Consider the following 14,423-nt stretch of genomic DNA (forward strand, 5'->3'; position numbering starts at 1 on the left):
TTTCGGAAGGACCACGGAGGTCAGATGCCCTTTTCATCACATCATGAAGCACGCCCCATTGTCACCCTGGTTTGGCATGGGTTTTGACCTTTGCCGCTGCAATCTCCCACCTCCACTGCACTTTGGAAACCACCCATTAAGAGTGCCTTAGGGGTTAAGAAACTACGTTAAGCTACTTGGGGATTCTTCGTGGGGCTCGCTCCCTTCTTCCCCTCTGTACTCAGTCATTTATCAGCATGGTTCACAGCTATGATGTCAGCTTTACTGCGTTGCTCCAGAGACTGTCCAGCAACATATGCCCACCACTGTAGTCTGGGTATTTTCTCTGTTGTCTAGTATAATGACAAGACCTTCCAGACTCATCTGCATCTCTTGCTATGCAATTAGATGAACCCTGTGTTTAAGAAGCAAGTTTCTGGGCTAAGGAGATGGCTCAGTGGTCAACAGGGCTTTCAGCTCTTGCAGAGGACATGGGTTTGGTCCTCAGCACCCACATGGCAGCTCATAACTGCCTGTAACTCCAGTTCCAGAGGATCCAATGACCTCTGTGGGCTTGCTCCTGCACCCCTGTGATGCACATAAACTCACGCAGGCAGGCACACATACCCTTAAGAAGAAAGGGTAAGTTAAAATTTTTTTAAAAATGAAAATGAACCAAGTCTTGTCACCTCTGTCACATCTAAACGTAAGAAAGGCAGCAGAGGGGCGTGGCAAATGCCGTGGGCACATCCCCCGGAATTAGCTCAACGACAGACACTGGGAGCTCAGGCTGCAATCACAATCCCAGTTTTGGATGATGATGATGATGATGATGATGATGATGATGATGATGCCGGTGTCTGCAGCAAGTGCAGACAGATGCTGAACAGCTGCATGAGTGCCAGCACCGTGTTGGTAGGCGGAGCTCACTGGCCAAGGCCACAGGCACCAGAGCTGTTGCTGTGTACCAATCCTTGCCATCAATCACTGTATCCATCAGTCAACAAGGTCGTTATCTGGCATGGAGGAGGCAGTGTTCACATTTAGATCAAAGTGATACAGTGACTGTTAGCATTGGGTCCTGCTTGGGCTCCTCAGAATCACCAAGCCTGCAGCTCCCCACCACTGCGCACACTGCCTGTGTCTGGGTACAGCCCTTTTCCGTTAGTGTAAAAATTCAGTCTCTAAGGCAGTGGTTCTCAACCTTCCTAATGCTGCCACCCTTTATTACAGTTCCTCATGCTGTGAAGACCCCAACCATAAAATTATTTCATTGCTACTTCATAATTGTAATTTTGCTGTTATGAATCATAATGTAAATATCTGATATGCAGGATATCTGATATGAGACCCCCCCAAAGGAGTCGTGACCCACAGGTTGAGAATCATTGCCTTAAGGCAAACATAACACCTAACTTTCTAGTGTTCAGTCACTATAGAGATTCTAAGGCAGCAGCACTCAGATAAGCCATGATGGGTCTTTACAACTGAAAAGACACTCCTGAGATTGCTCCAATCTTGCCATTAAAACTTCACGAGCGCCGGGCGGTGGTGGTGCACGCCTTTAATCCCAGCACTCGGGAGGCAGAGCCAGGCGGATCTCTGTGAGTTCGAGGCCAGCCTGGGCTACCAAGTGAGTCCCAGGAAAGGCGCAAAGCTACACAGAGAAACCCTGTCTTGAAAAACCGAAAAAAAAAAAAAAAAAAAAAAACTTCATGAGCACCTCTGCCACTAAACACCTCAAAAGGTGTGCTTTAATTCAGCAGCGTGGGCTCTCACATAACAGAAAACAAGACATTCTCACATACAAAGTGGGTCCCTGCTCCCTCTCAGTCTTTGAATTACCCACAAAAAATAAAATGTACAATATAATCTGAACAAACTCTGTTCTTAGACTCTTTATCTCTAAGATTGTAAACCTTATTTCCAGAAAGCAAATCTAACCAGGACCTGATAGTCAAAATAAAGCTTCTATCTTTTCAGGTATCTTGGTTTTGCTTTTATGACAGGGTCTTGGTGGTGTAGCCTTGGCTAGCTTGGAACTTTGTAAAGCAGCCTGGCCTTGAACAAGACCTGCCTGCCCCAGCCCCTCAGTACTGGGGTTAAAGGTGTGCGCCACCATCACAAACAACAGCTGGCATCTTAACAGTCTGAGATACACATTAGCTTAATTAGAAGACTTCACTGAAAACAAACACAGCAGTAAGTTGATATCTGTCAGCTAATTTGATAAAAACAGTATTTGTTTCAAAAATATTTTCAGCCATTTCTTCAAACAGGACACACATTAAGATTTTTCCCCCACTTGGAGATTATTCCTATATATATATATTTTAGCTGATATATTTTTAGCTGATAGTTCTTTTGCTAGCTTTATAAAATGAAAATAAAACAGTCTAGCTATAAAGCTTCTCATTTTTTGCAATTATTTTTTAAACAGTTAATTTATTCACATTATTAACAAACAAAAAACAACTCCATATTCTTTTCTACACAGTCGCATGTCAAAAAATACTAAACAGTTTCATGGTTTGCTGAAATACATGTAGGAAAACAGATATTTGGCATAAAGCTTGTTTAAATTTTTCTTAAAGAAACATTATTAATTTAAAAAGAGTTCCAAGGAATTTAATAAAATTTCCAGCGATGATTTCTGAATGTATAAAATTTAAATAATTATAAAAAGGTTAAAAACCAAAATACGATAAATTTTTGCTTTTTCCTCCTTATTAAAAATCCAGACAATACGTCCTATCAAGAAAGTTCAAAAAGGTACAGTGGCTGCTTTCTTAGTCGCCCTCAGAATCGCTGTCCCTTCTCATGGGGACAGAGCCTCGCACTGAGGACAGCAAGACATCTTCAACCGGCTTCCTGGGGTTCTCCTCCAGGTCTGTCTTGATTGCTCCTGACTCCGACAGTTTCCACTCCAACTCTGCGAGACAAAGAAAAAGCAAATAGCATAAGGCACCAGGTCCCCTCAAAGGGGTCCCCACCCAAAGCCCATAAGACAATTTAAATTTTTCCTGAGAGGGTTAAAAAAAAAAAAAAAAAAAAGACCATCAAAATTTGATGACCATTTTAGTGCCGTTTGAAAGAGATAGGAGGGGAAAAAAATTTAAACTCTTAGGAAAGAAAACTTGAAGTGCCTTTTCAAGTGATGAGCAAATGACATACTGTATAAACTGGAACCTGCGTGAAAATGACAACAGCCTGTCGGCCAGTGCTACCCCTTCTCAGCTTCCTCATGGAGCATTCAGAGGAACCACCACTACAGTAAGGCTGAACCCAACAGTAATTAAAATCTCATTTTAATTAATAAAAGAAAAATTTCCAGCTTCACGGGGTCTGATATCCTATCCACTCAACTCAAAACATTCATGTAAATCAAAATAGATGCCCAAGAACACATTCCTGTATTTTAAACTCCACTCTTACCATCAGTGAAACGCCACACATGGGAGACCTGGGGAGCAAAATCAGGTGCCGTCGAAGACCCCAGGTAGCTCGGCTTTCTTAACTGGACAGTCCCACAATTGACAGCCAGCTCTAGTTTATCAAACTTTATTATCTAAAGTCCTTCATGAAACAGGGCTTGAGGAGTGGTTGCCAGGAGTGGGAGATAAAACCAGACAGTCAAATGGTAAAAAACCTTCCAATGTAAGATGAAAAGCTCTGAGGGCCTAAGGGGCAGCCTGGTGATCACAGCTAATAAGGAACTACATACCTCAAACATGCTTAGAAAGTAGACGTAATGCTGTCACCAATGAGAGGGGGTAAGGGAGCGAGGTGACAACTGAGCTCAACTGACTGCGATCTTGCGGTGAACGCGTGGTACCCCTTAATAACCTTAAGCTTTTTTTTTTAATGAGCCACACCTCAGTAATGCCAGAGGCAGTGTGCACCACCAAGATGATAATAAGCCTTGAGTATTTTTAGCTCCAGGTATTATGGTTGAATGCTGTGAAAACAGGCTCTTTACAGGAAAAAAAATAAGGTTTCTGATTCTTGACTCAAGACTGTATTTATTTATATGTATACACACACACACACACACACACACACACACACACACGCATTCAACATTACTATTCACTTACAGTCATTATATATACAGATGTACTAACCCTCAAGTAAGAACTTTTCTGGAAATAAAGGCAGTAGCACCAGCTGTACACTGGTAGTTAGACCTGGCGTGCCTCACTAGAGCTGCTAGTTAGACATGGCATGCCTCACTGGAACTACAAGTTAGACATGGTGTACCTCACCAGAACTGCTAGTTACACAAGGTGTGCCTTGAGTCACCAGAACTGATGGTGACTTCAGTTGTCCCTACAGTAGTCTGGCGCTGGGGCATTTAAGAGGGACTAATGTCACAAGACTACACTGATTCTCCAGAAAGTGGGTTGCAGGTGGCCGTTAAGCCCAGAAGTCGGGAGGCAGAGGCTGGCGGATCTCTGTGAGTTCAAGGTCAGCCTGGTCTACAGAGAGTTCCAGTATAGCCAGGCAGCCAGGGCTACAGAGAAACCCAGTCTCAAAAAAAAACAAAACAAACAAACAAACAAAAAACAAAAAGGCAAAGAAACAGGATGTGACTACACAGCAAGCTTGCCACGCCCTCTCAGTCGCTCCCACACATCCTCCTTCCGCATTGCCTCCCCCTTCTCCACCAGGACACACTTCTCCAGAAGCCAACAGAAGTCTGCGCTGCGCCTCTGACGTCTCAGCCTTCAGAAGCAGAAGCCAAAGTAAACCTCCTTCAGATGTTTTTGCTTTCAGAAGAGAAAATGGACTAAGCCATAACCTCATCTCACAGTATAAGAACCACAAGAACAAAATCAGGTATGTATTAATTTGTAACACCGTATGCGTCTGAACACTGGAATATAACTGACATGTCTCATGTATGTGGCCATGTCTGTACTTTCTAGGCTGAATAAATGAGTGTGAAAGTACATAAAACCATGTTTAAAAAGTATATTTTTGAAGAGAAGTAAAGCAGTTGGAGGGATTATATTTCACCGAAGAGATAAAGAATTTCACTTGACAGAGATGCCTCTAGCCTCAGATTCTGAGTCATGTGTCATATATATTTTAACACCCCTATGGGTAGCAGGTATAAAGGAATATGTTAAGAGACAAGAATTAAATGAAATTTAAAATTAAAAAACTACTGGGAGTCAACTAAGACAAAAGGAAAACACAAACACACATATAAGCAAGTGTCATTATCACGTAAGCTAAACTAAAAACAAAAACTGTGATCTTAAGCTCCACCTGAAAACGTAACATTCAACCAGATAAGGGAAATATACTTGATGTTAATCTGAGGTAAAGGTGAGTCCAGGGTGTCTCCTCTCACCGAGAACAAGAGAGCCCAGCTCACTGCTCCTGCTGACGCTGCAGGAGTAAGAAATTCCATGCGCTCAGCAGAGGTAAACTGGATAAGCCATGACACCTCTCTAGGAAGCTGGCACTCCCTGTCGGGGGGTGTCCCTGCCCACCTCTCACAAGACCCTCAAGCCGTCAAGAGCCCCTCACCATCTCTCGTCAGGTTCATGCCGCCGAACACCAGAGGGCCAATGAACTGGGCCTTGATGTCACCTTCCAGGTAGACGAACACCGTGGGCAGATTCCTATCGGGGTAATTGGGGATGCAGGTCGTTGAAATGGCTTTGATAAACTTCACGTCGGGAAACTTCCTGGCCAGTCCGCTCAAGTGCTGGTTTATCAAGGAACAGAGGGGAATCCTGGAGCGCGAGAAGAGAAAACAGAGCGGCTGTGATCTACGAGCAGACAGGGCAGAGCCAACACAGAAACCCCAGAAGGGCTTCACAGGGTGTTTGTGACAGCAGGATGGACTCACATTTCTAAAAAAAAAAAAATAATATCCATTGTAGTGTGTTCAGGGAAAGTGAGTAATTCTACATCCAAATCCAAATTTAATTTAACAGTAAGTCTGGGAACGCAGCTTTGATAGTTTTGAAAACTGTTATGTCTTTCTGTGAGGGTCATTTAGGAAACAGACCAGAAAGCACTTCCTGCCTTGAAGTGATTTCCAACCGAGCTTGCCCCCCCCCCCCCCCCCCCCCCCCCCCCCCCCCCCCCCCCCCCCCCCCCCCCCCCCCCCCCCCCCCCCCCCCCCCCCCCCCCCCCCCCCCGCCCCCAGGTGAAGGACAAGGAAACACAGGCGGCCACAGCATCTCTCGGCAGTTACCATCTCAAGGTCACCCTGGCCATCTCTAAGTCGGCGGTTTCACAGAATTCTCAAATGCCAGTTCCTCTCCAGGGAAGGGTAACCTGATCTGAGCTTTTGTGGGTTTTGTTTTTTAAGATTTGGGTCTTGCCATGTAACCCACGCTGTCCTCGATTCTGCTATGTAGCCCAGGCTAGACTTGAACTCTTGTCACAGTCCTCTGGCCTCAGCCTCTCATGCTGGGAGTGCTAGTATGTACTACCGTACTTGGCAGAATTCTTTTTTTTTTTTAATAAAAGAAATTTAAGTCCTTGCTCTACGCTTTTAATAGACACACATTACTCACAAATTTAATTTAAAAGTCTTGAGATTAAAAACTGAGCACTAAGGCTTGGGCCAATCAGCCACAAAAACAAAGACCCCAAGTGCAGGTAAAACACACAAACAAAACATAAAAACCAAACCTCCTCTATAGGTTAAGCCCCATACGGACTGAACAGAAATTCAACCCAACGCTTTACAGACCGTGCGGAGATCAGCTCACCCTTGCTTGTACAGGTGTAAGATCACCCACAAGCCCTCGCCAGCTCTGGTGACTTCCTGAACATAATCCTTTCCTGAGATCTCTAAAACTTCTCCAAATTTGTTCTTCAGCTGAGTCGCCTTCCACTCAGCCAGCCTTTGCTGCCTGCACAACAGGGAGACCGCACGTAAGTACACAGATGGACACTTGCACACAAGCACGCACGCGCAACTTTCAGAAGACAATCCCTGTGATCGGGCTGAGTGATCGGCCTCATGATAAAGAACACACATCTCAGCACCCGCCAAACCCCGCGCCATCCCTGCAGATGGCACTAACCGGTACATCTCGATGGCACATTTGTTCCCAATGTTCAAAGAACACACATCTCAGTGCCCCCCAAACCCCACGCCATCCCTATGGATGGCACTAACCGGTACATCTCGATGGCATGTTCATTCCCGATGTTCAAAGAACACACATCTCAGCAGCCCCCAAACCCCACGCCGTCCCTGAAGATGGCACTGACCGGTATATCTCGATGGCACGTTCATCCTCCTCGTTGAACTCATCCTCATTCTCCTCCAGCTCTTCCAAAGTCATGTCTTCGTATGTTTTCACTGAATTTCGTTTCATTGACAGGAGCATAAAAATGAAAAGATGAACACACACACACATCTTCATGTTTTCGCTGTTCTCCTACGTATGTGCACACCACTCCTGAAGGCCCAGCCCACGGAGACAAAAACTAAGGTACTGTTTAAAAAGACGGTCCCGGGCTGGAGAGATGGCTCAGTGGTTGAGAGCATTGGCTGCTCTTCCAGAGGTCCTGAGTTCAACTCCCAGCAACCACATGGAGGCTCGCAACCATCTATAGTGGGATCTGATGCCCTCTTCTGAAATAAAGGTGTACTCATATACATAAAACAAATAAACCTTTAAAAACTAAAACTAAAAATAAATAAATAAATAAAAAAGACGGTCCCACCACCACCCTTCTTACTGTCGCATTACTCTGTGTGAATACAAATGACAAGTTTCCCAGATTCATGAAACAGGAGTCACCTTTGCCTGACGCTGCCGGCTCTCGTCTCCAGGGACACGCTCATGGACCGGATGTCCTAACACTTCTCATGTCACCTACACTGTACATGACATTGGCAAACTGTCCTGTGCTATGTGAGCTCGCTCAGAGGCTGGCTCTAGAAGTGGGGTTGTCTCCCAGCTTATCTCAGACCCAAGCACCACGGCCTGGCTCTTTCAGCCTTCTTCACTCATGCCAGGAGCAGACCTCTACCCCTCAGACTATGCAAGCCTGGCAGGCTTCCTTGTCTTTTCTCTCTCACACAACACTGGGAGCCATCGGCAAATTCTGCCGGCCCTCCTTCACCCTATGCCCAGCTCTGACCACTGGTCCTCTCCTCCACTGCCACACGGGTCCAAGTCAATGGTGTCTCTTGCCTGAATAACTGCATTAGACTGCTCTCCCTGTTCCCTGACTTTGGACATCCAGGTACTGTCTGTGCTCAGTAAGATGGTGCTGTTAAAATACAGGGCATGCCATTCTGTTTCAACCTCCAGTAACTTCCCATCTTGGCAAAAAAAAAAAAAAAAGCTGGGCTCTTTACTAGGCGATTCAGGGTCCAAGTGGGCAGGCTCTTGTAAACTTTCTACTGCTTTCCCTGTCATGAAGACCTCCTCATGGATTCTCTAGGATCCCAAGCCAGCTTTCTACTTGCTAAAGTAGCTTACTTAACCTCACCTCGCCTCCTTCAGGTCTACTCAAATGTCATCTCAGTGAGGCCCCCTCTGCCCAACTGAAAACACTATCTATCCCACTGTCCAACCTTCCTAACCCTCCCCAGCCTTATCCCTTTTACTTCTGTTGCTACTGAAATATAAAGACATATGACTTTTGTCCAGCCTGTGTTCCACTAAATCTCCATTTCTCAGAACAACACCCAACACACAAAAATCATTCAATAAACTAGATTCATCTTATGACATCTTCCTCTAAACAATTTTTTTCACATATGAACAGGGCAAAAGTACCAGCTCTGTTGATCAACATCTCTCAGCTGGGAAGTATCCGAAACCCCCGAAGGCACCTGTCTACCATTCGGATGCCTTGGCCTCTCACACACATTCTGATTCAGCAGGGATCAGACACCTTTGGACCAACGCTGGGGGAAGCTGATGCAGGTGGGGAGCCCTTGGAGAAATCCCCTCTGTCAGACACCAGGCATCATCTCAAACATCTTCTGCTTCCTCAAATTAAGTAAGCTATTCTATGTCAATATTCTTAACCAAGCCACAAAGATTAATAAAACACAGCCTCAAAAGAACACAAACACTAAAAAGTTGAACAAATTTCGATGGCATTGTCCAAAGCCACGTGCTCCTGTGAGAGACGAGGACCATGGGCCCCAGGGTGGCTCACTCTCTCCTCTGTGGGGTTACCTATCTAGCCATCACTCACAAGGTTGATGCCAGGGCTCCAGCGCTGCCTCCTGGCTGTTGCCCAGAAGGTCCTTCTACTACAGCGGTTAGTGGCTCATTTCCACAGCCAGCCAGCCACAGAGCAATAGAAGAAATGAGCAAGCTCACCCACTGACTGCTGAAGGAGTTGCTGCTCCTCTTTTTCTGCTTCTTCCTTTTCCAGTTCCTTCAGGCTCTCCTTCGGGGGCAGGATGCCCTTCTTGCGTAAGATGTCATTCCACTCGGTGTCTGCATTGGGGTCCTGGGACAGCAAAGACAAGGACTCAGTGAGGGCAGAGTCCAGGAGAGAAGGCATAACGTGGGGCCATGTGAGAAACGGGAAAGGTAGAGAACAGGAGGAATTCAAGCTCAATTACTCCGTGGCCTACTCCTGAGAGCATTGAAAGATCTACCGCCCCTGCAGTAGTCTTTCTGAGGAGGCAGCTTTGGAGTAAAACTCAGGAAATGATGCACTGATTGGCATCAATACTGAAACCAAGGTTTTGATCTACCTTCTGTTTAGTATGTTCATTCATAATTTAAATAAATGTTATTTAAAACTAAAATGAATTCCTATGACATTATCCAAAGTGAATCTGACCATGAAGCCATCTGATCATTTGACAAAGATATGGACTGTGGGGTGCTGTGGGATGTTCTGTATGGCAAATGTGTTGCTCTGATTGGTTAGTAAATAAAACACTGATTGGCCAGTAGTCAGGCAGGAGGAAGTATAGGCGGGACAAGGAGGAGAAGAATTCTGGGAAGTGGAAGGCTGAGGCAGAGACACTGCCAGCTGCCACCATGACAAGCAGCATGTGAAGATGCCGGTAAGCCACAAGCCACGTGGCAAGGTATAGATTTATAGAAATGGATTAATTTAAGCTGTAAGAACAGTTAGCAAGAAGACTGCCATGGCCATACAGTTTGTAACCAATATAAGTCTCTGTGTTTACTTGGTCGGGTCTGAGCGGCTGTGGGACTGGCAGGTGAGAGAGATTTGTCCTGACTGTGGGCCAGGCAGGAAAACTCTAGCTACAGTGGGGTTGCAGGGTGCCTCTGAAGTCTCCTAGTTCTGAGGCCCAGGGAGGTGATGACTGGAGATGCCCCTGACTTTTAAGATCTCACAGTGACGTGATTCCTGCAACAGATTTTAAGTGGCTACGTGGATTGGTTGATGTTTTTGTCCACTTGACACAAACTAGTCATGTGAGAAGAGGGAACCTCAAATGTCACATCAGCCTGGCCTGTAGACAAGCCTGGTGGGGGAATGTTCTTGATTGATGGCAGATGTGGAAGGGCCCAGTCCACTGTGGGCGGTGCCACCTCCAGAGAAGGCAGTATTGAAATACATGAGAAAGCAAACTGAGCAAGCCAAGCGGAACAAGCCAGTAAGCAACATTCCTCCAAAGGTCCCTGGCTCCTCAAACCTGCCTCAAGGTTCCTGTCGTGACGTCTTTCAATGATGAACTGTGACCTGAGAGTTGTAAGATAAAAAAAACCCTTTTCTCCCTAAGTTGCTTTTGGTCATGGTGTTTTACCACAGCAATAGAAATCTAACAAAGACACTACAGCAGGCAAATTACTGAACTGGGCAGGAACCAAGAAGGATGTGCTAGTGGGCATGATAGATACAGGAGCCACTACAGCCAAGGTGAAAAGGTAGGCTGCAAACAAGCACATATGGAAACAAGCTGTTTCAAGTACGATGACAAACAGGTTGTTGGTCTAGAACAGTAGTTCTCAACCTGTAGGTTGCGACACATATGCAGATATCTTGCATATCAGATACTTACATTTCAATGAAACAGTAGCAGAATTACAGTTATGCAATGGCAACAAAATAATTTTATAGTTGGGGGTCACCACAACATGAGGAACCGTATTAAAGGGCCGCAGCATTAGGAAGGTTGAGAACCACTGGTCTAGAGTTAAAGGGGACCACATTTCACACAACGGACAGAGATGCTCTCCAGAGAGGACATTTAATTATTACATGCGGGTGAAAAGGAGTCAGCCAGAGTGGAAGAGAAAAGGAAAATAGCAACTTTGACTTAAGTGTGACTAACAAGCTTACTTAGGAAATACTTGGTTACATAGGAATAAGGAAGCAAAGTACGACACTGTCTCTGACTTGAGACGACAGAGCTAAAACTGAACTGCTCACTGTGCTGGCTAGTTTTATGTCAACTTGACTCCAGCTACAGTCATCTGGGAGGAGGGAACCTCAATTGAGAAGACGCCTCCAGAAGACTGGGCTGGAAGCAGACAAGCCTGTAAAGCATTTTCTTAATTAATGATTGATGGGGGAGGGCCCAGCCCATTGTTGGTGGTGCCATCCCTGGGCTGGTCCTGAGTTCTATAAGAAAGAAGACTGAGCAAGCCATGGGGAGCAAGTCAGTAAGCAGCACTCCTCCATGGCCTCTGCATCAGCTCCTACCTCCAGGATTCTACCCTGTCTGAATTTCTGCAATGATTTCCTTCAGTGATGGATTATGACATGGAAGTGTAAGCCAAATAAACCCTTTCCTCCCCAAGTTGCTTTTGGTCAATGGGATGTCATCACAGCAATATGTAACCCTGACTAAGACACTGGGTTATGCTGTTTGTAAAGGGGGTTTACGTCTATCTGTTCTCCTTCCTTCAGAAGTGACCACCACCAACACCCACTTAGCAAGTTCTGTCTTAACCAGAAACCTGCAAATTTCAGCTTCAGCAAAAAGACCACCCTGAGATGATCCCAAAACTATGACAATGCTTAACCCTATACAAACCATGAAAGATTTCTGCTTGAAGCTGGGCCTCTCTGAGCAACAGGATACAGCTATACACTAATTAAAGAAGTTTTACCTTTATCTCGGAGTGCTGAGAATGTCTCTTTAAGGGAAGCCGGGCTCACCTCCCCCCAACAAGAGGAAAGTGGAGACAAAGAAAATAATATTTCAGGCAGAGGGACCAACAAACGTAAAGGTCCCAAAGCGAAGACACTGTGACATTCTGAGCTTCAGTCTTGAGAGGCTGCTGTAGACTTGGGGCGGAGGAGGCTAGGCTGACAGATTTCTCTAAACTTTATCAAGTCTAAAGGATAAATCTGGAGAGCAGACCCCACCCCCCAAGTCACTCATGACAGCTAAAGTTTATTAAACACTAAATGCTAGGCCACTTCCCTTCAGCTGAGCCAACTCTTGCCTCCCAAGTGCAGTGAGGTATGGCACTCAGAAAGACACTGCCATCTCTAACCATACCACCCTGAACCTACCCGATCTTCTTGGGTCAGAAGCTAAGCAGGGTACTTGGATGGGAGCTGATACTGCTACAAGGAACAGTTAGCCAAAGTGACTAGGATCAAAGTGGTCCCAGACCTGGAACTCAGAGGCCCCATTATTTTGGGTTGGTACGGTTTAGCAGAACACTGATAACAGGGCTCAGAACTTGGTTCATTTTATGAACTCATGGGAAGGACCGTGGGCCAACCAGGCTCCAACCTCACTTCTGTGTCACAATCTGGCTGAGACAAGAGCACAAGAAAGGTGAAGTTTCCCTTTAGCAAGGTGGTCAGGGAAAGTGAAGAGTGACGTTTTTAAGTAGGGACCTGAAGAATCAACAATGCAGAGGAGTCCAGAGAAGTTCCTCAACTTTCTCTTTACCTTCCAGGGGTACCTGGCTTGTGGTGGGCTTGCTGGATGAACAGACGGCAAACCCCTCCAGTCCCCAATGCCGGAGCCCACAACGGTACGCCCCATCTACCCTCCATCCAGACTCTTCAGAATTCTTAAACACAGCGACATAGAAGGGCTAAGTCCTTCCTTGGACAGTGACAAATCCGGCCGTCACAGATTTTTGCTCTTAAAAGAATCTTATTTCTATGGCGTTTTCTAGCACTTTCTTTGAACTTTTGTCAAATACTATTAGCAAATTCCGGCTCAGAAAAAAAAAAAAAAACAACCAAAAAACAATAACTTAAAGGTTCTGATTTTCTTCATTTTGGAAATTAACTCTTGTAGTTGGCCCTAGGCTCAGCTCTGGAAACCAGAAAGCGCCCCCAGAAACACCAGCGTTGGGTAGAGTCAACTCTAGATGGCAGAAGAGTCGAGGCCTTCATCAGACCTGGAAGAGGACGACCCCAGGGTCAGGGGCCCCCAAACGACAGAGATTTGCTGGGCAGGACACACCCGAGCAGGAGCACCCAGCCCAAGTCTGGCGAGACTACACCCGCCCTCTCGCAGTGCGCCTGCGCAGGCCCTTTTTGCGCGGCCTCACCGCAGTCTGCCGAACGGGGGTAATTCGTGTAGACCTGGTTCCAGGTCTGGCGCGAGCCCACCAAACCGAACGACCCTAGCCTTGGGGTCCCGACCACGACACGCTCACCTGCATCTTGCCTCCAGTCACTTAGATCAGTGCGGCCGCGTCCCAGACCCTGGAAGCCTCTCCGCGCAGGCGCAGCACCGCCTCCCCTCCGTCCTTCGCCCCGCCCCCAGGAGCGAGCTGGGTGAAGCCAAGGAGGAAGTGAGGGCTTGGAGTCTGCGCTAGGTCTTCGGGAAACTGGTGCGACTAGTGTGCGCCGGTGAATGACAGGACACGCCTCCGGTGGGTGGGACGACGGGGTTGACGTCACCCAGGGCTGATCCCAAGCGCTACCTAGTTAGGGAAAGTGTCTGGTGAATGGGGGCTGGCGTGAGGAGGTACCCGTAGGTCCTGCGACTTCCCGGCAGCCAACCCGATCCTGTCCAGACCCCTCTTCGCTACCGACTGGTCAGAAACAGAATTGCCTATCAGTGATCCGATGCTAGAATTAAAAATAACACTGGGTCACCTGGAAGTCACCCACTGCCTCTACTGTGATGGATGAGGTTTTAGTTGCTCCTAAGGTTGTTTACTGAGAGCATATTCTAGCCTATATCTGCGGATACAGCAGTAATCTATGGGTTCCATGCCCCTTTCACTCCTCACAAAAAGAAAAGACAGCGGTGATTTTATTTGGTTGAACGCCAGAGCTGTATGTCAATGAACAGAAACACAGGCGGTAGGCTCCAGGGCCTGTCCATATCATTCCAAACTGGAGTTGCAAGCACTAGTCTTCCCTGGTGTTAAAAGATGCGTCCTACACATCTGGACTGACTGATTGCCTCCTGCTTCAAGAAGACCCTAAGCACACCGCGGGGCTCCCTATTTTAGAGCTATGCTTTGTAATTACTCAAGAGCCTTCAAAACTGCAGCTCACATCTATAATCCCAATGATCAGGAGACTTG

The 14,423-nt window shown here is 46.4% G+C and overlaps 1 protein-coding gene across 1 annotated transcript; it reads right to left on the reverse strand.

Moving 5' to 3' along the window:
• Nucleotides 1–1,705: 1,705 nt before the first annotated feature.
• Nucleotides 1,706–13,676, reverse strand: Pdcl3 (phosducin like 3). The gene is made up of 6 exons (XM_052745086.1): nucleotides 13,542–13,676; nucleotides 9,303–9,435; nucleotides 7,225–7,315; nucleotides 6,717–6,860; nucleotides 5,518–5,726; nucleotides 1,706–2,911 (listed from the first exon to the last, which is right to left on the reverse strand). The coding sequence occupies exons 1-6, from the start codon at nucleotides 13,545–13,547 to the stop codon at nucleotides 2,769–2,771; spliced, it is 726 nt and encodes a 241-aa protein (XP_052601046.1). The 5' UTR covers nucleotides 13,548–13,676; the 3' UTR covers nucleotides 1,706–2,768.
• Between the last annotated feature and the right edge of the window lie 747 nt (nucleotides 13,677–14,423).

Source organism: Peromyscus californicus, unplaced genomic scaffold (genome assembly GCF_007827085.1).
Source record: "Peromyscus californicus insignis strain IS unplaced genomic scaffold, ASM782708v3 Scaffold_19__1_contigs__length_69161282, whole genome shotgun sequence".
Classification (NCBI taxonomy): domain Eukaryota; kingdom Metazoa; phylum Chordata; class Mammalia; order Rodentia; family Cricetidae; genus Peromyscus; species Peromyscus californicus.